Below are 27,677 nucleotides of genomic sequence, written 5' to 3'. Positions count from 1 at the left end.
TAGGCATGTGTTGTGTTTCTGTTCATGTGTGTGCAAGTTCATGCCTAAAATTAATTATGGGCCAGCACTGTCGTGTCCAGCGTCATCTGTGTCAGACCATCACTCAGCTCAGATTGGTGACATTGAGGCATTTATGGCAGTTTGGTGCCCCAGGGTCCCCCCGTGTCTGGATATTTTTCTCCCCCAAAAGGGTCATGGTGTCCCTGGTCGAGCATGTGGAAGGGGTGCCCTAATGTGTCATTTGGGAGCGACTATGACCTCAGGCTCTAAATCACTTTCCATTTTGGGGGACAATTGAGTTTGAACCTCTGATGAGCGCTGCCTTCAATTGATTCTGTCGATAGCACTCAGCATACAGGGGCCGGGCTGTCTGTTTAAGTGGAGTCTATGTGTTTTATCCAGTACAGTGATTACAATCTGTCCAAAAGGTATTGATATGTGAGAGCCAAATGTAAGCAGCTGCTTTAGAGACTAAAATTTGGTTTTGTCATTTCATAACAATACATAGTCGAGCTGCTTTGGTAAACTTATGTAGAAGATTGCTTATATATGTGATCAAGTAAACTTGCTGCTACATTGTGAGTATTTATCTTCATTCACAACCATAGCAAGTCATCCTGGGTAGTGGACAACATTGCAGACCAAAGTGTGCAACACATTTTAGTTTCTGGCAATAAGAGACAACAGATGTTGAAATTGTCCCAGGCCACAGGGTTACCAAATCCGAATATTGAGATGAATGTTTTCCCCCTCCAAACAGCTGACTGAAGGTGAGGAGCAAAGCAGACAATTTAAAGGACGTGAGGGGGTAATATTGTTTTTCCAGTCATGATTACAGCCAGTTTAGTGTACAGAGGGGACAGGGAGATTAAAAAGGCTTCATAGAGACGGGAGAGACGTTGAGAGGAGCAGTTTTAATTCTGGGCTGTGTTCCAAAAGTGAGTGCATAGTTGAGAGTGTAATGGGGTATATATTTTGAGTGTAATCTTCAATTTGTGCAAAAAAGAAACGGCCTTTTAGCAGATAAAAGCTGAGTTTTTTTAACTACACATTCCTATTCCCTGAAAATGGGCTTCAGCTGCAATAAGTACATTATAATGCTGAATGTTCAAAGTTACACTCCGGCATACTGGGTTGAGTACTAAGATAAAGTAAACATTAAACTATATATTTCATTATAAGTATGACAGACACATATACTGTATAGTGAATACAAATTGGTGTTATAAAGAAGTAGAAGGAATATAGTAGAAATCAGTGGAGACTATGACCAAATAATGTCTTATTTTCTTCCTGATGAATACTTGAATCTATGCTTGCGGTGTAATGTTATTTCCACTGCTTTACATTTGCTACCTGCTAGCACGGAAAATAAATTGCATGACTTCCAGCAATTGGATAGTCTAGCAATCCTTAAATACTGTTTATTGATCACATGCCACCACTACAGAAGGAGGTTTAATTAAAGTCTTAGTTCATGCCCACAGCCACTCTGCTTCCTCTAACAAAGAATACACAATACTTACAGCAGCTAATACAAAGGAGTGGAAGATGTCGCAGTGATATTGAACAGTAATAGCTGGCATTCTAGAAGTAAAAATCTTCTTTGGTAATGGACATATTCATTTATTTATAGTATTATAGCCTAATATATTAACACACACGGTTTGGGAGCAGTAATGCAGATTTAATTAAACACAATATGTCAAACGAATCAATTTTAGATAGGACAGAGAATGTACATGTTGTATATACTAGCACATATGTGCTAATGTAAGTCTGACAATGCTGGCATGGGAGATAGTGCTACCAGTCATCAACGATACCAACTGTTGGGAGACCCTTTCCAATCTAATCTCATTCTCCTCTAATTTAAAGCATAGCTATTTATTTAATTGCTAGCCAAAATAAACACTATAATTGGAAATATACACTGCATATATGGTCTTTTACATGGATTAAATTATGTGAGAAACTCAACAGGTTAATAGTGTTTTTTGTGATTACACAATGCGTCTCAGACATTTAAATGTGTTGTGCTAACTGTCTTGTAAAGTTTATTCTTTCCAACAAGACTCATAAATGTGTGTGCCTTGATTAAGGATGCTCATGCCAAGTCTTGGGGAGAATTTGGCAATTCTTTGCAATAATGTTTTTAATGAGGGAGAAGGAAATGACTATGAATACATGATGTTGATAGCTTAAATAAATCCATTTGATTGGGTTACTTGGGTGTTTATGAGACCAACTGTGCCTTTTTCAGAATTTCATGCAGAGATAATGAAGATAAATAACTTCCCATTTTAGCAGGGACTGTTGTATAAAGATTTGACACTGTGGGTTTCCACATGCCAAACATGAAGCCAGTCTTATCAGTCTGTGTAGTCTGGTTGTGCAGGACGAAGGGATTTCAGAGGATACAGAGCTGCTCAGAGCTTTGCTAATGATGTCCATAGCTGTGTGTCTGAGGAGGAGGACTGGAGACAGGAAGGACAATGTCCTCACTGATAATGAGGTTGGAGAGATACTTGAGAAGCTCCCTTCCTCTCACTCCCTCCTTTCCGATTCTTCACAGTTGAAGTATTCACTTCTCACTCACTGGCGGCTGCTGCCCATCGCTCACTGGACCAAACTGTTTACCCTGTTCTGTTATGACGATGACTAGCACCCTGTTATCAAGGTCTGCCCTAGGTGGAGGATGACAGTTGTGAGGAGTTTGTACAGGAGAAAGATTAAGCGGCTACGTTTAGGAAAAAGTAGGCCAGCTAATTAGCTGCAGCTCTCAGGACCCTGGGAGTGGGCTGTTTTTCACCTAGACAGGGAAATTCCATAAATGACAGGAATGTGGTTGAAGAAGTGGGCTGGAATATCTAATAAGAGTGGGAGGAAAAGAAAGGTTGACATAAAATAGAAAACATGGAGGAAGGAGACAGATCATCTGTAAAGTTTACTTTGGATTCCCTACAACTGAACCCATCTCATAGTATACTTTACATATTTTTTTTTGACATTTGTGAGTTTGTCTGTGAACTGATCTTTTCAGGGAAAGAATGCTGATGTTACCACCTGTGTACAGGACTAAATATAAAAGTCTGTCTTCTACGATCGAATATTTGTTTTGTTCCGTCATTGGAGCCGCACGGATAGGTTGTTTCACAGTCTATTTTCTTTTACTGCAGCGTCATACCGTTCTAAATTTTGATGAAATATTGCTAAAGAGAAAGAAAATCCTCACGATTAACCCGTGAAAACACATGATGGCATCTTACGTGAATATCACATCTTGGGCAAAGTTAGTGTGGTTATTTCACATGTGGGCAGGGCTTAGTTAAAAAAAAAGAAAGCTGATGTCATGTATTTCTGCACACCAATCAGAGTAAAACAACATTTGAATTACAATGTAATGAATTGTTTGTTATTTGCTTATGTCAATCAAATCTGATCGAACCGCACCTACAAAGTCGTAATGAAAAGTGTTTAACTTTATAAAAAATATCTATGGATGATTTTCTTCTCCTAACTTTAACTTTGATTGCTGCTTATTTAGTCGTGGGTATTTAATAGAGAAATATACAAGATTTTCAGATTACGTTTTCAGGGGCTTTAAAGTGCTCATATTATGCTCATTTTCAGGTTCATAATTGTATTTAGAGGTTTTACCAGAATAGGTTTACATGGTTTAATTTTCAAAAAACACCATATTTTTGTTGTACTGCACATTGCTGCAGCTCCTCTTTTCACCCTGTGTTCAGGTCTCTGTTTTAGCTACAGAGTGAGACATCGCACTTCTGTTCCATCTTTGTTGGCAGTTGCACCTGCGCAGTAGCTAGGTAAGGATAATATCAGCTAGCTAGCTGTTTAAACAACTTTGGTCAGTACAAGGCAGGATTAGCCGGAAGACTTCTTCTAAACGAGGGCGCACTTCCAATTTAGTGTGGAATACCTGCAGAACAGGGACATGGAAGTGGTTCTTTTGTAGATTAGGGTGAACTAGTGTGTGTTATAGCAGTGTTTTGCCATTGAGAACGAGCTAGCCTGCTAGCGCTAGCTCGGCTAGTCTCGGCTAGTGACGTAGAAAGCTCTGCAGATTTTGACCAGCTCCCCCGGAGACTGAAGGCAGGACACATTCAGAAACCGTATCTCACTCAGAACAGCATGAATGGTTTTGGAAGCACCAGAGACAAAAAATAACACCCCGAATCCCAGAAAAAGTGATTTTTTTTTCATAATATGGGCACTTTCATGGGGTTTTCATCTAGAAATTACAAACCTCTACTCTGTCCCATGTAATTGCCTCAAAGTTGCTTTATGTTCACTTACATTTGCAAACAATGTCACATATTTATAGCTAGTTTATTTGATACTTCACTCAACAAGAATGTGAGAGAGAACAGGACAAGCAAGAATTCCTAAACTGTAATCCCCAGTTTTGCAACATTTGATAGGGTGGCCCTATCTCACTTCCTGTACCTTTGAGTGAATCAGAGGAAGACGGGGCGATGTATTACATACAGAGTTTATGTCCTGCTGATGGAAGCCTCTCTCCACATCGAGCTCAGGTGTCGTGTCCACCATTCTTCCTCCATCTGTCCAGCCTCCTCCTTCAGCCCCTCCAAGGGAGTATCATAGAGTACACAATTTAACATGTGTCCCGCTGACATCCATGAAATGTTTTATTGCCCTGAATAAACCCAGGTCTGCTGTATTTTGTCTCCAAAACTTGGGCTCTTATATATGTTTCCCTGTTCTATGCATCATATTAAAGCCACAAGCCTAAATAGCAAAAGCAGTCCTAGCTGCCGAGGCACTCTGCCAGCACTTTGGGTCTATCCGTGTTCAGCATGCCACAGACTTTACTCTGTAGCCATATAACCTGGAGTGGAGAGATTTGCATTGTTGAACAATGCATCGTAGTGAGGGGTTTGTCACTTTTTCAGCATAATGTAATATTGGCTTTGTGTGTATTAAAGAGTGGAAGTAGGGAAGAGAACCAGAGATCTCTAACAGATCGATGGACTCTATGTCATGCTGAAACTGAATCTGTAAAATGTGCTAAATAAGTAATATTTCAACGAATGTTAATGCACATATAGTGATGTGTTTATGAGTGGGCTGTGTGTGTGTGTGTGTGTGTGTGTGTGTGTGTGTGTGTGCACTGTATTGTGTAGAAATAATCGTGTCAGTGTGTGTGCCTGTGTGGGTGTTATTGCCGAGGATAGTGCGGAGCAGAGCACAGCTTAATATCTGTGTTTGACATAGAGGCCCATTAATAAGGTCCTGATCCGAGCCCAGTGACAGGACTGCTGACAGAGGAGGATCATGGGGAAGAATCATGCCCTGCTGAGGGAGCCTGGGCTGCAGGTATACCCATTCTGCCTTCCCCAGGTGTCATTACGGATGCTGGGGAGGGAGCAGAGGAGGGAGGGCCGCTACTGACATCTACATTAATCACCCCTCCACACATCTTCCCCACACACACTGCCTTCCCCACCTCCAGCTCCTAATCATCCCCATACAGAGAACCCAAACCCAGTAAGGGGATACTCAGCCATGAAAGATATCCAGCTAAGAGCTCCCCAAATACCACTCTGATCTGATCATGAGTGATGTTGCTACCTGAACCTCTGACCTGGCACACAATTAAAAACACTTTCCTCTTTCTCCCCCAGACACACACATACATACAGACAGATGCAGCTTTGCTCTAACTACACATTCTGTCACTGTCTGCGTTTGATTCATAGTTTGCATTTGAATTGCACCTTAGTTACAAGCAATTAAAATGCAGAAAATGTCTCTGCTGGAATGTGTCTCCAAACCCCCAGAGCGGGTGCTGCTGTTGTACACGCTCCTGATTGTCTCACAGATATCACACTCTCCATTTGGGAACCCCCTATTGATCTTCAGCTGTGCTTAATTCTGCAAAAAAACAACAACAACAACAACAACAACACTGCAGCATTTTATGTTCACATTGCTTTAGTATAAACTGGGCCACTGGATAAAAGAGCCTTAATCATTTACAAGAACAATTGGAGGATGCTGTAATTAAAGGGTGCAGCACTTCAGATTTTAAAGCGATCACATCAATTGTTAATAAACTTACTTTTTAAAGTGTATCTTTCTTATAGCAAGCAGCTATATTGTGTCTTATATTAATAGAAAAAAATATTGAATGTAATTTTGACACTAAAGTCTTTGTGATTCAACTTGACCGATTAAAGGCATGTCAGTCGAGAAGTGGACGAGGATGGATGTGAGTCACGCTAGACAACCATTCTTATGAATGGCTCCACCCAGGCTCCATCAATGAGCAGATGTTCTGAGGACAATAATGGGAAATTGTCTGATTGATAATTAGTTTAGATTCAGTTAAAAACACAAAATTGCACAAAAATGTGACAGTAATTGTGGCATGGTTAGTTTAGGTTAAAACAAATGATCTATTTCAGCATCTGGTCGTAAACTCAAATTGTCTTTGCGGTAATGGAAACAAAGGGGGGGCAGCATAATTGCATGCAAGACTGTGTTATTTTCCATGTTTTTAATATCTTTGATTTCATCTGTGTTGTTGATGCAGCCGTTCTAAACCACCGCTCTTGCTTTGCTTTCCCCTCAGTGACGTCACACTTATTTGTGTGTGGTTACACCTCATTTGCATGCTCTTTTAAAATGTAAAAAACTAATCAACCCAGAAAACCCTGTTTGTTGGTAATATGAACTCCAACCTAATAAAGGATCTCCCAACAGTGGAATGAAGCATTAGCTCATATTATAGTGTCCAGGAGTTACCCGTCCATGGCTTTGCCCCATCATCTCATTTTGATGTAACATGCCTTGCCCTGAGTAAACACAGCCTCCAGTTTAATTGATATAAATCCACTTTCAGCTGATATTTAGAAACCCGGGGAATATCACTACCTCCGCTACAGATACAGTGATTGAAAATAGGGAATAAAAGGCAGTGCTTGAGAGAGAAATACATTCAACTTACTTTTTCCATCAATGAAGCCATGCACTCCATTGTTTACGTTTGAAGCATGCTTTTCTTCTTAGTAAATTACCTTTCTTCAATTCTCTTTTTTTTCTCCTTGAACCGTCGGCAACACTGATGACACAATAAATTTCTGTTTAGCTGTGTGTGTGTGTGTGTGTGTGTGTGTGTGTGAGTGTGTGTGTGGTTGCACGCATCTGGTAGAATCTAGGACACTGTGGAGACACTGAGAAGACAGCATTTGCATGCAGCTCACAAACATATTAAAATATGAAGATAAATCACTGTGTCTGGCCAGCTGACAGCGCTGCCTGCAATGGGAGCAAGCTAGTAAACGTACAACATGTTGCAGTTCCCAGTAAGGCCTTCATAGGGCAAGCTTGAACATGCAGCTTGACAAACAAACGGAAGAAAAAAAAAACCATGAGCAGTCAAAGCTATTATTAAAGGCAATAGAAGTGGTTCCCTTTGCCAAAGCCATCCTGTCATGGTGTTAGTCTCTGTATTTTTTATCGGGAGAGTATGGTTTTCACAGACACCTTCAGGGAACATACTATGAGTTGTGAGGGCTTTGTTCTATGGCTGACGTTGATGTAAATCATAAAATGGGAAATCCAAGCCTTTTAGGTTGTTAAAACAAAAAAGGTAAAAACAAAGGGGCTAACCTGTTAGATTAATCTTACATCTCTTCTAATGTTTCACTCAACCACAGAGTTTGTATTGTGTAAGTTATTTGGATAAAATAATAAACCAATTTGCTGTGGTCTGTGGAGAAAGAAAAAACAGTAGTAGCCTAATTATTTAATTTCTGCTGTAACATATACCAGCTTTTTTCTTTTTTTTAACTCTTCTGGTGTTTTTTAAATCAAATCTGCTTAATTCTACTGCTGAAAAGCAACATGTGATCAATCACGTTGCTTAAGAAATGGTGCTGTTAGGGCTACATGGGCTGTCTCCTCTTGTTATACTACTTGATAGGGCAGTGTGAAAAGAGCCTGGTGGCCAGAAGATTGCTATAACTGACACCAGTAGGGGGAGCTCACAGCTCATAGCTCACTGTATAATAAACCGCTGAGACAACATGAAGAGCGTTGCTGGGCAGTAGTGCAGACCCCAAACACGACCCCCCTCTATCTCTGAACCGCAACATATCTTGGGACCTGTGCCAAGTCATACTACCTGAATTTGTCCATGATTAAAAATTGGATTGTAGTAATTATCTTGTGTGCTTGCTGTATTCTGTCTTTGTCTGCACACTTTGCCCTGAAAAAGACATATGTATGCAGAGAGGCCGCTTCTCGCCTCCTCTCTAGCAGGGGCTCGGTCAATCAGTCATTGATTTCTGACAGAGATCATATTTACGATTCTGCTTCAATATCTCAAGACATTAACATCCATGTATTATTCAACATCTTTATCACATCTTTAATATGCCTAAACAGAAATGGAGTCTATTGATTAGTTGTTTCCACATATTCTGAAATTGTAAATGACATTCGTAATCATACCATCTGCATTATTAAAAAAAAAAACTAGATTTATTTATAAAAAGCTAGTTATGACATTATGCTACCTGTTGCCTCTTTTTTTCTATACAATTCCCCACTAATATTGCAGTAAGTAGGTGGTTAAACTATCTGGATATTTTCAGATAAGAATCAGTGAAGTGCTCATATTGTGTGGCAAATAATGCATTTGCTATAAATGATATGTAGGCTACACTCAGGTAAACAGTCCTATGTGCATAAACAGAGTTTGTGTGGCTTTATCCTCCACTCCAGCACATCTCGACATCTCTGTTATCTTACAGTAGTAAAAAGGGTCACTCGTCTAGTCTTCATTTCGTCACATAACTACAAACAGATTTGGACTGAGAGCCCAGGTCTCCTGAGCTTTTCCTTCCTCTCAGTCTACTCCTCTCTTCCCTTGTCGCTGCTGTCTTCCCGGTGTGACCGGTCCGTGTGTGCTGTGTGGTGCGCTGCGGGCTGTTCCGGCGTGGTGCCTGGTGCGCTCCTAGCGGCAGCGCTGTTGGAATCAAACAGCAGAGAGAGAAGGAGGATGTTGAACTGACTTGTAGTACGACTGTACAATTAAAGCGCTTTTTCCCCCCCCAGGCTAAGCACATGGGTCTTTTGGGAGCTGGTTCCCGTTGTAATAACACAACTTTTGGGGAATGCATGAGAGTTGAGGGTCTGGTTTCCAGTCAGAGTCTCAGCCGAGCCATGTGTTGGACTGGGGAGACATCGCTGAAGATTTGAAAGGTGCCAGAGACGCGTCCTGAGGAACCAAGGACCTGCGGAGAAGTGCCCAGCCTGCGTCTGTTTTCCAGCGTGGACTTAACTGTAGCCTATATTTCTCTCTCAGCTTGTGTAGCAGGTCCTCTCGGAGAATTAGCAGATATTGCGGATGAACTGGCGGGGCAAGCGGGGACAGGATCATACTCACAGGCTGAGAGTTTGGTGGATATGAACACCCCGAGCAGCTCCGGGTGACCTACTGGGAGATGGATTTTTTGGACATTGAAACTGGCTTTTGTCAGTAACTAGGACCTCTCCATAACTCCCAGAAACACGGAGTAGACTTGCCTGTCATTTCGGACATATTTTTCCTGCAGTGAATTCGAGGTTTTGTGCGCCCGCCGTGGATGTTTAATATGCTAGTATGGGTCCGCTAGCGTTCATCCTTGTTGGCGGATTACTGTATTTTCAAGTTGATGGTAAGTTGCCTAACGTGTTGTTGTGCAACACTTCTTCTTAATGGTATATTAATATTCAGTTCTGTTTTGCACAGACATCGCCGGACACTGCCCTTACACCCTGGCGCTCCACCCGTCATTTTTACCCAGTTTTCAATTTCAAAAAGAAATGTTGTACAGTTATGTTGTTGGAACCTGGTTGGCAGGAAGACAAAACATCGCTTCATTGATTCACTGAGTTTGGATTATTAAAAGACTGAAGTCTGTAATACAGTTTAGCTATCTGTTGATAACTAGAATGACCTTATGGAGTTTGGATTTAAATGTATTGATGTATATCATCGCAGCAAATATTTTCCATTGCACTTTTTTTTTTTTTTCATTCATAAAACTCCAATTAATATATAGGCAAACCGAGAACCCTTTCATTCAATGCAGCTCATCCCTTCTCAGGAGGTTAAAATTAGGGCAGAGATGAATTTATTATGCAACAGATAGTAGTAATACAGCAGTAGTATTTTAAATAAGTAAATATTATTTTATAGTATGCATATATTATGACACAAAAGCCCACTTAGAACATTATTTTTAATTATTTTTAATAAATAATAAATACATTTAAAAAAATAAATAATGACAAACAAATCCCAAATATCATTATATATTCAAATGCTACAAATAAAAGATAAAGTAGTCTGACACAACAGAAAGCAGTTGAGACCTTTGGGTGGGAGTTGCACTGGCTTGGAGGTGATCAGCCTGCCCCTGCACTGTAGTGGATGGTACTGCTGTGGTCATTTGGCTTTAGGATTTCAATGCTGCGATTGTGCACCATAGTGTAAGCCGGCTTAAATCCAAGCTGGGACAGTGCCCCAGTTTATTATTCCCATTTGTTTGATTAAACTTTAATAGTGATGCAAATGAGATTGATACTGTTTAATTTCTGCAGCCAAAAGCTTAAGCCCTCTTCGTCCTATATGCCACTGACTGCTAAATCAGCATCTTTTTCTTTTCTTTTTTACGATTTTACAAGGTTTCTTGGGATTCACTGGCCTACGAGAGAACTGGTTTAATGGGGGAATTAAAACAGCCTGGACTGCAGAGTTAATGTGATGACTCGCATCAATCTTCAAAATAGGAGGGCTGAGGTGACGGAAATGGTGGTTGGGATTGGTCCAACCTGTGACTGCTGGAATGATGGGAGGGATTAAGATCTATTACTTTTAAAATGCACAAACCTGAAGTCTGATTGAATTTTAGTGCGACTTTTGAATTGGGCACACCTTTTCACACGCAGTTGTCTCACACGCACACACACACACCTGCGTAGACAAAGTGAGGCTCATGATCATAGAATGAGGGACTCATGCTCCTGACTGGTCACACACTGGGACATTATATCAGCAATATGTTGTGAGTGATGATTTACACATGTGTTTGCTTTGTATTGTTTGTACAATTTGGCAGTAAAGCCAAGTTTTTTTGTTGTCGCTGAATGCAAGTGCCGGCAAGGCCCCATTTTTCTTTTCTTTCACCTGTCAACTCCCGCTTTTGTTCTTCCCAGCTGCGTGTTTTGCTTCTCCTGCCTTCTATAGTCAGCAAATCAAGTCCCCTTTCTGCTGGGATTTAAATCTTTTTTCTTTCTTTTACCTTTTTTGGTGTGTCTTTCACTCTGTTCAGGCATACCCACTGGTTGCTAAGCAGTGGCTGATGGCATTGCTAGCTGTCCAGAGGGAGAGGGTGCACCTCTCCCCGGGAGCAGTGGATCTTCCCAATCATTTGCCTGTCACCCTCCTCCCCCCTCTTCCTTGCTCTCCCCCCCCCATCCACCTCAGCAAAACTCACCCATCACCAAGCCCTTTTCAGAGGTAATCTGAGGGTCCTTGGAGAGGGAGGAGCTTCCTCTAAGAGTCCACTTAGGCAGACAAAAAGGTCTGGAGTTGTATTCACTGGGCAGCATTGCCAACAAAGCCAGGCCTTGTGAATGGCGTCAGTCACTGTTTAGTGTGCTGTGATTAATACTGCTAGTGTGTAGGAGAGGAGAGAAAAGGTGAGATGGAGAGATAATAGAGGGAGAAACAGTGTGTTGGGTGTGGTTGCCAGGGTTGGAAGAGATTGTGCATGTGAAAACAGGATGAGCACACTTTTATAAAGAATCAGATTGATTGCAGTAGAAGATATTTCCAGGAATTCACTGGTCAGCAGCTGCCTGGTTATCTCTTAAACTCCACCATGCTGCTTTTTGAAGCTGGATTAGAACGTGCTTTGCATAGAGGACATGCACTCCTGACCTTTTGCTATTCTGAGACCTCCTGCATGCTTGTGTCTGATGTAGGAGCTGGTGACATCACGTCCTTTCTGGGTGACACACTGAGAGGTGCTGAAATACGGTTCAACTTAAATCTGTCTTAAAGAGGCTGTGGAGACGGCCTCTTGGTGTCTTTGGTGGTCTAGACAGTGCAAAGCTCTCTATCCGCCAGCAGGGCTGTGGTTTAAGTAATGCTGAGTCAAGAGAAACTCAAAGCCAGAGAGTGGTTGTGTATGCGTTAAGGAAGGGAGGGGAGGGAGAGACACAACGAGTGTAATCAAATACGAATATTGAGAGAAGAGTTGTTTAACAACACAATCTTTTAAAGGCAAACGGCGAGGATGAGGCGTTATTACCAAAGCGCCCTGGAGACTAACAACTCTGTTGATGGCCATGATTGAATGAGAGAGGTTTAAAGTACTGCCCTATAATGGAAAGTAGGCCCAGATTAAAATAGTCTAGGTGAATGATGAGGCAGGCTGAGGTCATTGTGTAAGAGCCATTGCAATGTCTCGCTCCAAATGTGATTGTTCTGCTTGAGTTGGCAGCGTTTAGGCAGCGTTATTGTAATTGAGGTTCATTTGCTGGAACAGGGCTGCTGTAATGATGAACCTTCATCTGAGATCTAGAGGAATATCCCCTTGACTGTCTCCCACGGTCTCATCACTGCCGAGGAAGCCGCTTTCCTCTGCATCAAAGTGCGCTTCTGTTTATTCTCTGATTAACATCAGAAATGAGAGTAGAATAAAGACAAAGGTGGTGATCATAAAAGGAAGGAACAAAGAATGATGTGAGCACGTGTGTGTGTGTGTGTGTGTGTGTGTGTGTGTGTGTGTGTGTGTGTGTGTGTGTGAGTCTGTGATTGAGTGGAGTGAATGAGTGAATGAGTACTCACTCACTCACTCACTCACTGTGAGTGAGTGTTACTTGACCAATGACGAGGGCCTGTCAACTCCTACGATATTTATATCAGTATAGAAGAGAATAGACTTTGAGCTCTCCCTACTTCTTTTAAGTCCAAAGTGCTGCTCTATGATCACTCAAAAATAAAATGGATTCACAGATGTTTTAAATTCTGGGATCACACTGGTTAATGCCTTTACATTTTCATAGTGCAAATGCGCGAGAGAAAATGTCAGCGTCAGACAATGCGCATGGCTGATTTTGCTGTAAGACCAGCAGAATGCAGGGTAGGTAATGCCACTATTCCCTGTTTACCTCCGCTTTATTAAGCCTCAGCCAAGCATACCCCTGACATTTACAGAGCAGAAAAAGGCCTAATGCCTTGATGCCTTTGCCTTGAGAAACAAAGACTGAAAGAGGGGGAGAGATTACAATGAGGAGAGATGGAGGTTTAATGCAAACAGGTAGGCGGCAGTAAAGGATAAGTATCTTTGCGCACATGATTTATATTTCCAAACTTTCTCAGACCCATCTCGTTGACACATTCTCTCTTTCACGCACGCACACACGCACACGCACACACACACACACACACACACACACACACACACACACACACACACACACACACACACACACACAAACTATCTGTCGTTGACATTGTTCATGAGGGTGGAATTCAAACACTGAGGGGGTTGTTGTACACCTGTGATGGCAGCATAGTAGGAGTGTGTGTGTGGAGGTAGGCATGGGGGAGGAGTGATATGATGAATTGAGCATGCTGACTATGAGGTTAAGCAAGCAGTCAGGGCCTTCACCTGTCTCACACACCTGTACTTACAGAATACACACCTGTGCTTACCCCTCTGGGCCCCAAGACACATATATAATCCTTTGCTCCATTCTCTCACTGATTTTGTTTCCCAAATAGCGGTTTGATTAAGGGTTTGAGGCAGGCCAACAGACAGAAAACGTGGATCTAATTACTGCTATATAATCCCTGATGATTAGTTGATAGTGAATGAACCCTTATTGATAATTGGCAAATACCCAGGCAGCGGTTACAATACAAACGGCCTCTGTGTAGGACAGATTACTCCGTTGCAGTGTGGATGCGACAAGCATTCTTATCTCCACAAAACTCGATTATCTTAAGAGCATGCCAAAATGCAGACAGGAAGTCAGGATTGAGTACAACAGAAACCTGCGATGCCTTAAACCTGCTGGAAGAGACAGCATGTTTGCCTTATCAGTGTTTTCATGTTGCACGCTGCACTAAAATGTCGTGTTTGGGGAAGCGTCTAATTACTCTGTATCCCGTTATGCCCTCCCTCTGCCCTCTGGTTGGCTGTCTCGCAGCAACCTTTAGATAGAAGCGAGGGATGTCAAGGTTGAATGACTCACAGAAGTACATACAACTAAAGGACTAAGTAAGGCTGCTCCATTATGGAAAAATCATAATTGATCAATATTGAAATCAGGTTATCGTTGACTTTTGACTTTTGAAAAGATGTTGCATTTATTGAGCTTTAAAAACAGTGAAACAGTTAAACAAATCAACAGTGAAAACACCTTTAAATTTAACATTAACATACATTTTTTGAATTCCCCTTAAAATTAATAATATAAAAGATATATTAAAATGTTGAAATAGTATTAAATAATTAAGACGAAAAAGTTCAACTGTGCACTTTCACAATCTTTTTGAAAACAATAAATAAAATACAATTAAAAGAAAATCAAAACTAAATTAGATCAAAATAAATTTGTGTCATAAATCTGTGTCAATCCAAACACAAGACAAAATAATAGTTTACTGGCAAAATGTAATGTGCAAAATCAAAAAAAGTTCTCGATTACATTGGTTTTGGGATCGTCAGCATTGGTTTTGGGATCCAGCCGAAATCTAAATTGCAATCAAAATTCGATTAATTGCACAGCCCTATATATAACTATACATATAAGAACATACACACACACACACACACACACACACACACACACACACACACACACACACACACACACACACACACACACACACACAATGCAAATGCATACTGGTAGACATGAATGCACTGTGGTTGCACTGAGCATTTAGTTTGCAAGAGGAACAGATAAAGAGAAAAGCATTTGGCACATACTATATTATTTCACATCCCTGTTTATTGGATATACCTGTTTATGGTATATGTCTAGTCATTATGAAATTCCTTCTTGTTTTCCTTGTAGTGTTTTCAGTCGCTGGCATAGCTTTGTGTTCTTCATTGTCAATAGTTTGTGTGACAGTTGTACCTGAGTTGAGTGTCTTGAAGATGAGGTCAGGCCTGGTGCTAAAAATGCATGAGCTGTCTCTCAGTGTGAGATGTGTGAAGATGGACAGCCAGAGTATGACACTCGAGCACACATCCGTCACACACAGCAGTTGTCCAGAGCAGCTGTAATGCGGCTCCGAGTGGTGGAGCCGGTGAATAAGTGTCTCGTTCCACCATCTCCATCCCTGGCTTGGTCTATGGATCACCCATCCGTGACAGCTTGGTGCCTTTTCTTCCCTGTAACTAACTGGGAAATTTAATCCCCAGTGCATAGACTCCAAATTTTACACTATCACTTGCCAAACCAATGTTTTAGTGTGTAAACGAGAGAACAGACTGATATCTCCCTGGATGTCAACATTTATAATACTGCAAAGCTGGCCCAACATGTAAGCATCGATATGTTGATATGTAGAGGTGTTTTATGAATTGCAAATACTGTATAATACTATTATTTTGCCTGAGTATATACTGCGAATGATGTGCTGTCACTATCCTTGGGATCTCTCTGCTATACAAGTCCTAATTTGGTAATAAGACATAGGGATCCCTGGCAATGCATTTCTAAATAACCTTGTTGAGTAATCAGTGTGGTTATGTGCTATTATATACTGTAATATGCAAAATCATGTTCACAGTTCAGTTGCAAAAAAATATTGTCAGGCCAAGCAGCTTGATGTAACAGCATTCTCATTCTGGAATACGATCATATGAATACATACATAATAATTTGATCACTGTATGTCACTGCTGTGGGTATGTTTTTGTTATTGTGTCCCTGCCTACTGCAGAAACATGGCACCACACTGCTACTGGACCAGGGGGGAGTTGATTTACTGTATATAATGGCTCCTGGTGAGCCTGGCTTTGTGGTGGAAGTCTCAGTGTGGAACGTGGCACGAGCCAAAGTGTTACAGCCATTGCGGCGGGTAGGAAGAAAGCCTTAATCGCATCCTTGAACGTTTGAACTCTTCAGCTCCACTTCCAGGATGGTGATGATTTTTCTGGAGGGCTGCTCACAGGCATTTGTCATTTAGAGGCCCAGTAACACCCAGCCAGTGGTAGAATTATGAAATGTAGTGGGTGTATTGTGTGAATGAGTTTGTGAACACCATTAATAACCATCACAGCCCATTGTTTTCTTGTGTTAGCATGGATTTATGAGCATGAGTAAATTGAATGAGTCCTTCATCCACTTACTGCTAGCACTCTTGACCTTGTCACCCTAAGCCAGACCAGATGAAGTGTCCCATGGAATAGAAATTTTAATAACTCTCATCTTGACTTGGTGTACTGCACCTTAAAAAACACAAACAGTGAGCTATAAGGGCCATTTTATTACCTTGCTCTGCTCTCTGAGTCCATCACTTCGATGGTTTGTGGCTACAACTCTTATTCTCTATGTTCATCACACGGGGGTCTAAAGACCACTGGAGTGACTGGAGGTGGCGACTGCCCTAATTGACATGCAGGGACACTGCAAAATGTCCACTACAGGTCAGTGCCCGCAGCACACCTCCAATTATCCACTCATCTCTCAGCACAGTGTATCATGGACTGAAGGCCTTCTCCTCCATCCTTTCCCCCCCTTCGACTTCATTTCTAAAGCAATAAAGCACTTATTTATTTTGCCCTGCTGGGGCAGCTCAGCAGTGCAGGTAAAGAGATTACAATGCTTGAGGGAGAATCAATTGATGCCATTCATTACGTTGCTCTTCCCTCAGTAGGAATTGGGGGAATTGGTGATGTGAAATTTTGCGCCCAGCTGTGTCTACATTTGCATGCACACCACACACATAAACACACATAAACACACACAGACACTCACTCACTCACTCACTCACTCACTCACTCACTCACTCACTCACTCACTCACTCACTCACTCACTCACTCACTCACTCACTCACACACATCTTGAGAACACTTTTTTCTGATTTTATAGTACATTTACAGAGATTACAGTAACCAAAGACACTTGTGCTCTACTGCCAGAGTCTCTCTCCTCTACAGTAGTTGACATTAACTTAAATTATCATTAAATTCACCTCTTAAATTTTTACTACTGGTTCTGGGATTCGAATCATTTGTACAATTTTCCACACACAAGCCCGCATCTTCAATATCAAGGCTGCTGCCATAGTGAAAAGAAGATGCAGGCAAGAACATGGCTGCTCAGAAGGATGTGCAGGAGAAGAGAGAGAGCTAAAGAAGGTGGGGTGGTGCAGCGAGCTACATGCTTGAGTGGCCATGTCATCGGAAATCATTTAATCTGCATCACACAATTTAGTGTCCCTACCAGTGGCCTGACAGTCTCACAGAGGTGCTATACTCCTTACATTAATCATCCCTTATATAGAAAGCAAGCAGTGCCCTTATCAACAAATTGCACTTTACCATAAAGAAGGCTAAACTATTAGTTTACTGTCGTCCCCTTTTAGTCTCTTGTTCTAAGTCAGCAATCTCAGCTCTTCCGGGACAGGCCATCTGCTGAAAATAAAGATAACATAATCCTTTTAGTTCATGGCTACTGATAGTAGAATGAGGAGTCAGAATGAGAGTAGTTTGGGAGGAAAATAAGGTGGAAACTGCTTGAAATGTAAGATATGTGAATCAGCCCTCTGCAGCAAAATCAGATATTCTGTTTCCCACAGTAATCTATTTATATATTCCATCTTCATGGGGGAGAGAGGGCAAATACACAGATGCAGAGTCAATACGAACCCACCACATCACTGCCCGAAATACACTCAGAGTGGAATTCTATCTGATATTTGTTGGAGGCAAGCATGGATGAGGTCGAGAGCAACTCCTAGAATTACCCTTGTGTTGGCTTTCAGCGTATAGATCTTAGCAAGAGAAAGGAGGTGGAGGGGGGGGGGCAATATGCAGAGCACTGAGGTGGAACAGAGCCCATCATGTGAGCTTGCTAGCTTGAACTCCTTCCTTCTCTTGGAACAGAAGTTGAATCTGCTCAGCACCTGTGAACACCCTTCATTTTCCACGTCTGTATTTTCCCTGTGTAGGGTTTGCTGTATATTCCAGGCTGTATTAAGCAGCTAGCTGTAGCCAGTGGGCTGGGATGGACTTCAGTAGATACAGCAGGTTGTCTTTAGTGACACCTCACCGAGATGAGCTGTATGCCTGGTATTGGGGTACACTGGAGCTCATGTGCTGTGACGCCAATGACAGCCCGGCCTAAAGAAGATTAATCTGGGGTGCAGAACAGGCTGTCTGTGTCACGGCAGGCCAGAGCAGAGGCGAGGACGGCCAGTAACATCATTCTATCGCCACCCCCAGTTTCCCCCTGCCGCTCTCTCGCATTTCCCTTCTGATGACATGACGGATATGACTCTGTCACCCTCACAGCGAGGGTAGGATGGAGACAGGGAGCAAGTGAAGGAGACAGAGAGATATTGGGAGGCAGAGGCAGAGATATGAAGAAGGAGATGGAGTGGAACGTTGAGGAGATGTGGAGAGAGCCAGGAGAAGAATATGAAGAATATAGGAGGAGAATATATTTCAGAATGGACATGGAGCTAATTATTATTTCCTTCATTTTCACATTTCTTTGAGGTTTTCTTTTTTTCACTTTTTTAGTACAATTTAATATTCCCTCAGTTCGCTGGGTTTAAGCACTTTCTGCCTAAAAAAAAGTGTCCACCATTTCAGTATCCACAATACAGTGATACTGTGTCTTGGCCTGGACCTTGGTTTTCATGTTAGATGTTTTATGGAGCCTCAGTGACTGGAACTTTTTTCCTACTCTGAGGTTGCCGTTGGTTACCTGTGATCAGCGAACAAGTCTGTTGGCAGAATAACTAATATCTCTTTAGGGAGCCCTTCCTTTTATGCTCTGGCAGAGACTGGTGTGGGTATTGATTTGGTTGGTGGGCTAGAATTTCTCCTGGGAGCTAATAAAAATAATTACAAAAAGATCATGAAAGGCCTGACCTTCTGTTGCACACATGAATAAATATGTGGCAAAGATAATATAAAAGAGACATGCTATGTGTGTGGTCAGTGGAGAGAAGAAGCTGTTTATGACAGTTAAAGTGGTGTTTTTATGCTGGATATGATAACAAATATAACATATTATTGTTTAACGGTGTTAAACCTTTTATGTCTTTAGTTATTTTCAATGATACATGGAAAGTGAGATATTTGGAACATAGAAGAACACAACAGAGTGAGCTATAATGCCATAAAACTCCTCATTTCTTGGATAGCTGCATTGCAAAATTGCATCCGATTGCAGTGAAGCTGACATAAGTAGACTGACAGAAAAGGCAGAAGAGAATCAGCTTTTGGTTCAGTAATCCCTCTCTGATTTCATTCTTTGTCTGTGTGCTTGTTTGTTTGTTCTCTTGTTCCTGCTTTCCTTCAGGAGAGGATGACTGCACAGCGGTGGTGAAAAGAAATGGTGGTGTTATTGCAGACAGGGGGAAACACAGCATTTTGATTGGAGCGTGTGCCCTGAGACCCAGTGAAGTGCACTCGCCTCAGCTCAGAGAGCACTTGATTGCACAGCACCAATGATCACATTAAAAGGGCAACAGAAAGCCCATTTACCGTAAAGAGAGTGAGAAAGAGGGCCCAATAGGAAGCTGAAAATTGACTTTCACTTCTGTTAGGAGCTCGGCTTGATGGCAGGGCGGTTGGGATATACATAGGGTTTTTTATTTGATCTTCATGGACAGCATCACTAGGACATAGGAACCACATAAGGGCACATTACACAACACAGATGAAGGCACAAACATTTTAGTTTGTACTTTTGAAAGTGAAGCTCGCTCAGCAACTGGCAACGTTTGAGTTGAGGTCATCCAGTATTGAGATTGATGTGCCTCTTTTAAAAAATATTCCATGGCATATGGATGTGCTTTTAACCTTTTCTAGCTCTACACCTGACTACCTCTACTCAGGAAGGACACTGACCAGTCACGTCTGGCCCTCTCTTCACCCAGCTCAGCGTTTTCTGGCAGTGAAAGGACAATTGTAGAGGCATCTGCTGTTTTCATTTCCAGCGGAAAGAGGAGAGCAGATGGAGACTCAAGGTTTAAGTGATTAGAAGGCAGTAGATTGGAATACAAATTGGATTTAAAGAAATTAGACTGATATAAATTGAATGGAGTCACCGCAGTTTAGTGCTGTGCATGCGCATTGGCCTTAGTGTAAAGTCACCGCAGGGCCTGTGGATTATGAGGGAAACAGATGCTCCAATGAGATAAGAATAAATGTGCATTTGACACTCTATCTGAGGGAGATGGGGGTCTCCATGTCCGTCCTTTATCTTGCCCTCCATTTATCAATGTCAAAGTGTTAATTACTGCTTCATTTATTAGATCACTTACTGCCAGAATACAAACTTGCCCCTCTGCCCCTGTGCTGACAGGGAAACTGACTGCTTGCTAGGTTACTGTTACCTACCACTGGTCAAAGAGATTTGGTTAGAAACTGCCAGCAGCATGCTGTAGGTTTGTTCCACAACAAATAGTACATTTATAGTCTGTCACATAATACCAATGAGATTAGATCCCCTACTACTACAAACCCCTGGCTGTGGCCCCACTTAGAGAAAGACAGTAGGCCTGATCATTAATCAATGACAGGGAAATGGAGGGAATTATCCCAAATTAGGAAGCAGAGAGAACAGACTACCTCCTGTTCAGGGGGTCAATATGCCACTGTCTGATGCCTGATCCCTGTTAGGAGAAATAGTGGACTAGTGCACATTTACACAGAGTGTGTGTTTAAATGTTTGTGTGTGCACACTCAGAGTCTTTGAAGTGTATTTTGTGCTGATCAGTGGGTTTCTAACTGTGCCTGTCCTTTACCCATAGACTCTGGGGCAGAACAGACCAGGGTACAGCGAGTCTCAGTATCCCCTGAGATATTCCAGTATTAGGGGTAGTGGAACATGTGCAAACCCAGGCAAACAAAGAGCTGGCACCTCCACTGTTTTGCCTTCATCCCATGTTGAAATTAGCCCTTACATAAGCACAAAGGCGTATGTGGTACACTGCTCTTCTGTGCAGCAGGCATCGTCCTATTACCCCACTGCACTGCCCCGGGGAAGGGCACAGTCATCAACTCAGCTCAATCACATGCACACCTGCAACAACTAATTCTAAGACAAAGAGCCCGGCACTCTACTTAATACAACACTGACTGGTTAACATTTGGCCGGAGTTATTGATGGGGTATTGAATGTGGTTCAAAAGAAAGCGGATAAAGGAAGGGCTGTTGGAAAAGTTAGCATTATTCCCCATTCCCTTTACTGTGTCTTTGACTGTTTGATGCTGGATCAAACTCTTTGACTGTTCCATGGTTCCCAGGGCCTCTGTGATGTAAATGCATATGTGTGGCCTACAGCATCTTATCTCCATGGTTAAGACCTGGTCACAGACACACAGAGCACTCTGGCTTGGGGACCACTATCTTAGCTGCCAGACTCCGAGAGCTCACCCACTGCAAGCCCTAATAAATAAAAAAGTGGGCCAAGGTTTTCAGCCGTGGGGGATTAGCATTTGACATTAGTCTGTACCCAGGCATTGATTTTCCCATCACATGCACACGTCTACAACAGTGGACTCAACAGTTGTACTTGTTTGCACCCCAGTGAAAGCCAAATATATAATTTTGGAGTGTGTATAGTTTGGATGTAAGCTGACTGTATGCTTCCATTCACTGTTCACCCATGGGTCCAATTACCCACAAGCCCTTGCATATAGGGTAGAGAGAGCAGATGGCTGCTTTTTGATCGGCTTGAAATGGTGATTAAAGGGTTTAATATATGTTTTTGACATGCATTTAACCCAGGACAAGCTTTAGTAACTATTAGTTGGAGTCATCCATCCATTTTCCACTGCTTGTCCACGTCTGGCTCGCGGTGGCACCAAGCTTAGGAAAATATCCTTCTCCCAAGCAATGTTGATTTTGGTACCTGGTTACAAATGAATATCAGTCTTAGTCTTCTGATGAAAGTTTGTCACATTTTAGCAGAAGTTGATAGTTTTGCTTCCAAATATTCCTATTTATGTAGTTATTATTTCTTTTATAGTATTTTTTTTGTCAAGGTTGGCAACAGACATTTTTGGTCATAGTTTTCATTGATAAAATGAACACTGCACCTGAGTCACATCCTGTAGCTCCTTCTGTGGTATCATGAGGCTAATCTGCCACTTTTAGTTGAGTTTATTAATTTAATTCCTACCTTTTCTTTATTTTCCAAGTAGTGTACCTGCTGGCTGTTATGTTAATGGATGAGGCTTTTGACTTGAGAGCTTTTTTTATATTAAAATGTCAAACTGAAACATTGCTAAAAGTCTGTATGCTGTTCTTTTATGATTAATTACTCTTCTCTTCTTTTTCCTCCAGGATCCCGTCTGCGCCAAGAGGACTCCCCACCCCGGATTGTGGAGCACCCCTCTGACCTGATTGTCTCCAAAGGGGAGCCCGCCACTCTCAACTGTAAAGCGGAGGGGCGGCCAACCCCGACAGTGGAGTGGTACAAGGATGGAGAGCGGGTGGAAACGGACAAAGATGACCCCCGTTCTCACCGCATGCTGCTGCCCAGTGGCTCCCTCTTCTTCCTTCGCATCGTTCATGGACGACGGAGCAAGCCGGATGAGGGAGCCTATGTCTGCGTGGCCCGCAACTACCTGGGAGAAGCTGTCAGCCGCAACGCCTCGCTGGAAGTAGCATGTGAGTCAGGACTTTGTCTCCTCTTTCTCCTTAATTTATCCTCTTCATTCATTTGGCTCAATGAAGAAAAGTCTTGATCTCGCTGTTTCCAGATGATGGAAAGACTGGATTTACATTCAGCATGACATAATGAAGATATACTATTTGAACATTTCCTTTCGGCATTATCAATTATCCATTTTTATCTGCCATTTACATAATGGAAAATTACATTTTATTTACTGTAGGGGATGACAGTAAACAAAACAGCATTTTATTTGAGGCAGCTGAAATTACACTATTTAAAGACTTGACATCATCTTGCTTTCTGTGTTTTCTATGTGCAAACACTGTAATCATTTCCTGTAGCTCTAAAAGGAACAAATGCGCTTGATTGCGGTCCCACTATGTGTGCCATTGTTTGGTTAATATAATGAGTTGTACAGAATGAGTTTTTCCTCCATGCTCTTGAGATACATTTGATATATTTTTACCTCAAGGGAGTTTGATTGAAGTTGTCTGCAGACCTTTGAGTTGGACGTAGAGCAACTGTCAAACTGTATGAGAGGGACATGATGGTGTGGTAGATCTGGGTCTCTCACAGGTGAGTGGGGGTAGAATGACAGGCACAGATCAAAGTCCTGAAGGACATTTGACACAGGCTGCCTGGACTGTGTTGGTGAACACTGACAGGCAGAACCTGAGCTGTGGATCGAATTACCTTTGAAGATGAGCCTCCCCCCCAGCAGGCTCAGGCTGGGCTTCTTATGGAGAGGCTCCCAGGCACCTCGACTGCCCATGAGATGGAGCGGAAAGTCTCCATCTCCTTGTGTTGTTTTAACTGCTGGTACTTTTAGTAACATAGTGCTGCATTTCAAACAAGGGCTTTGTTCATGAAACATAATCCCATTGTGTGCTTTTGGGTGCTTCTCTTGAATTGCGTGATTTGAAATGGAGAGGAGACCTCAAGATCTCATATCATGAGAAATGAGAAATTTAAGCAGTGGGTGTTGGTAGAGCGGGCGCCCATATATAGAGGTTTACTCCTTGACGCAGCGGGCCCGGGTTCCACTCCGACCTGCGGCCCTTTGCTGCAGGTCATTCCCCCTCTCTCTCCCCTTTCATTTCTTCAGCTGTCCTGTCAATAAAGGCCTAAAAATGCCCAAAAAATAATCTTAAAAAAAAAAGCATTGTAGAGTCATTATTAGAGTCAAATGATAAGCTCCCATTCCGCACAGTAAACATAACACAAGCAAACATTTTGCTAATTAAATGTTTGAAAATGTTTTGAACAGAAGAAACAATATCTTGCACATTTTCAAAAGGACCTGTGACTGTATTTCTAATGTGATGACGATGATCAGTGTAGCAGGATGGGTAGTTGGCTTGTGATCCTTGGGAAATGGACTTTGTGTGTTGGAGAGGAGGGGGTTGGTGTCCGCCTCTGATCCAGTCCCCTGCCTTCCCGAGGGCCTCCCAGCAACCCCCAGGTGCTAACTGCATGACAGCAGCTTGATCTATCGATTGCTATAAGAGGGCTCTCCCATTCTAAATGAAAATTCATGAAAAATTGATGAAGTCTCTGGATTATTTTATTTTTTCCCTCTCATACTGTTTTTTAGCCTTTCTTTTCAGTACTCTCTATCTCTCCCTCTCAAATGTAATATGGGTTGAGCGGCAGAGGGGGTCATACAGAGGCATTTACTCTTTTAATGGCTTAAAGGTGAGGGGTCAGGAAGCCAGGAGTGAGGGGATAAGGAAGAGATAGCAAGGTGAAGAAATAAGAGCACATGTATGATTGGTATTATAAGTGTTACTGGGTTTGAGAGGGCAAAGCCTCAGGCCACACTCTGAGTAAACCAGGATACATAACTGGAATCTGTCCCTGCTGTAGCTGTACAATGCCATTTTGACAAAAAAGAAAAGTACACCGTCAGCCTCCACTAAGTCAAAAGCTTTGATTCTGGCTCTCATCATCAGGCAGCATATCAATTACCTTATTGCAAAAAAAAATTTACTTGAAACTGTCTCCATCTACATTTAATTGTTTGTCAAAGTCGATCTTCCAATTCCATTTATTAATAAACCGCTATTGGCTCTACACTACCTCACACAATTTTGCTTCTATTGACCTGACCTGACCCGACCTGAGACACACATAGTTAGAGAATGACAGCAGTGTTGGCCTGACTGTGATGGAGTGTGGGTGTAGGAAATGGTTGTGCTGGTGGGTCAAGTGCAGTTCATACAGGGACAGTTACTATGCTACTTGATTATGACGTGACAGTGCAATGATGTTTTATTAAAGTAGAATATTGTTAATTTAAATTATTTGATTATGAACGGACTAAAGCCCTTAGAGGCACTTTAGAGTAAATTGAGGAGATGAAGAGAAAGGAAGGAGTTTGAAATATACAGGGAGGGTATTATATTAAGATATTGATGACTTGTTGCAACTTTAATGACGAGAAACTTAAGGGGTATTGAGTTGGAATGTTCCGAGGCTCATCTGCGGGATTGGTGTCAGAACCAATCATGTGTCTGGCCTAGGGCAGCAGAATGGACCTAGTCAACGCTAGTTAGTGTTTCACCATAGTGCTATTTCCATTGTTTGAGAGCACGCTCTCTGTTTTAAGCTCTCTTTCTCCCTCCATCTCTCCTATATTTAGGTAGTAGTATTAGGCTTTCTTTTAAATGTAGTTAACAGATCAAATAATCATGATCGCCTTATTTATAAATATATAGACAGTAAATATCACTGACAATAACAATAAGGGCATAATCAATCAAACAGAAAAAACATGACATAAAGATATGACAATCTGTGGTGTGTTTTCTTTATCTATTTTTGTTCTTACATATAAGGCTATCATAATTCCCAAAGAGGAGGGAGGGACATTTTGTGGAGCGCTCCATGCCCGGTTTGTTTTGAGCCCTGGGCTTTCTCGGCTTTCTCTTTCAGCCAGGTCTTCGGGGGGACTGGGGGAGCAGAAGGTGGTGGGGGTGCTAAATCCCACATTGGCTTACTGCAGTGATTAGCTTTATCAGGTCCTGACATCCGTCTAGTGATTGTAAAGCCACAGCTAATCGCACAAGAAAAAGCAGCATTTAAATCTATATCCGTGTTGAGCTGGGTTTGTGTGTATGATATGTCTTGCACCCCCTCGTCTTCTACCTCCCTCTCTCCCCCTCCTCGTATTGAACCCACCTTTGCCCCCCCCCCCCTTCCCTTCACGAGTGGTTGAGCAGGACCCCGGTGAGATAATTTAATTGCAGCTCTGAAACAGATTGAACTCAGTGTCCACTGAGCAAAGCGGCACTGCTGCATGCTGGACATCAAGCTGGGCAGCACTCACCACTCTCTCTGTTAGAGGAGTAATGGTGGAGTGGAGAGTAGGAGGCCTCTAGGAGCCTCTGCATTTTTTATGTGGGCCAGATTGGGGGGACTTGTGCCATTACTGGGCTTAGTCTTTCTAAAATGTCATCCTTTCAGTGTTTAATGTTGAACACACATTGTTCAGAAATGGCTGGAGAAGTGCATGAACTGTTTAATGTTATCTATGGTGTTATCTAAGTCTATGGTGCATGTGCAGAGTGTGAGGATAATGCTTGAACATCACTGTGCTTCATTTGGGAAGAATTTTCATAATAGGTGTTGTTCACTGTGCTGTACTTCAGAAGATGGAGAACCTGTACATGTGTTGTCTTGCGGGTATACAAGCAGTCTGTTTGGTAATCTCATTCTACCTCCCATGCGCTTCAAAACTGACTGCAGGCCAGTTCCATGGGATGGATATGCCGTATATACTAGGGGATGTGCCCCCTTTTCTCTTTTCAGAATAAACTAGGTCAATGAGCAGGTTCATAAATCATTGTGAAGCCTGTGTCAGAAATGCTAGCTGCAGCCACCGCTGCTGAATAAATTGCTAGCACTGCGGATATCTGTGTATACGTAAGTGTGACAAGGCACACCTGGGGCGATAGGATCCCATGGAAAATGTTAATAAGCCCCAATCTTTTCAGGTGGATGGGTAGCTAGCGTTCATAGTGCTTTAAATACAAGCATGTAGGGTGAACAGTTGTACTTTTAATTGAGTGTTGAATGCGACTCAAGCCCTCTGACGTGTATGTGGTTATGTGTATATTAAATGTATGTAATCGTTTGGGGAGAGAGGCATTGCAAAGGTACGAACACACCGAATCTTGAGGTGTAGCTCTGTATCCTCTGCTGCTCCGTTCAGTTTGTAACCTTTAAAAATGCAAATGACGCAGAAATGAAACAGATGTCTTGGGTTGGTTCTAAATGCCGCTTGGAATGGGATTGGATGACTTTTAAAAAGGTCCTTTGATATCATCTAATCTACCACTTCTGCAATTAAGTGAATCGTTAGGTAGCCTTTGGTGCTCGTACAACAAGGTAATTAGCAGGAAAATAGAGTTGGGAGAGGTGTGAGTGGTGAAGAGAGGAGGAGGGTACCAAGCTGTTCCTGTTGTGTCCAGCATGAGGGGAAGCTAATAAAGGGACAGGCCAGGAGGAGCAGGCCAGGTGGGGAGTCAGGCTGAGCCGCACTGTAGAGCCTTTCACAAGCTCATCTGGACTCATTCCATTTCAGAAATTAGAAAATGGAGTGACAAGTGCACACAAACAACACACACACACACACACACACACACACACTCACAAAACAGTGTACACAAACACCTGCCCTCACACTGGTGTAAACCCCAGTAGGCTGAGGTTTAATCTGCACTGAAGTCCTTGAGAAATAATGAAGGGT

The 27,677-nt window shown here is 42.3% G+C and overlaps 1 protein-coding gene across 1 annotated transcript in view; it reads left to right on the top strand.

Annotated features, from left to right (window-relative positions):
• robo2 (roundabout, axon guidance receptor, homolog 2 (Drosophila)) overlaps nt 1-27,677 on the top strand; it is a 295,576-nt gene that overhangs the window by 112,643 nt on the left and 155,256 nt on the right. The window contains exon 2 of the mRNA XM_039789345.1: nt 22,594-22,920. Within this exon, the coding sequence (XP_039645279.1) occupies nt 22,594-22,920 (327 nt within the window). The remainder of the gene's footprint in view (nt 1-22,593; nt 22,921-27,677) is intronic.

This window comes from Perca fluviatilis, chromosome 2 (assembly GCF_010015445.1).
Source record: "Perca fluviatilis chromosome 2, GENO_Pfluv_1.0, whole genome shotgun sequence".
In the NCBI taxonomy this organism is placed as follows: domain Eukaryota; kingdom Metazoa; phylum Chordata; class Actinopteri; order Perciformes; family Percidae; genus Perca; species Perca fluviatilis.
Note: the sequence above shows the minus strand (reverse complement) of the source record. Positions and strands in the feature narration are given on the sequence as shown.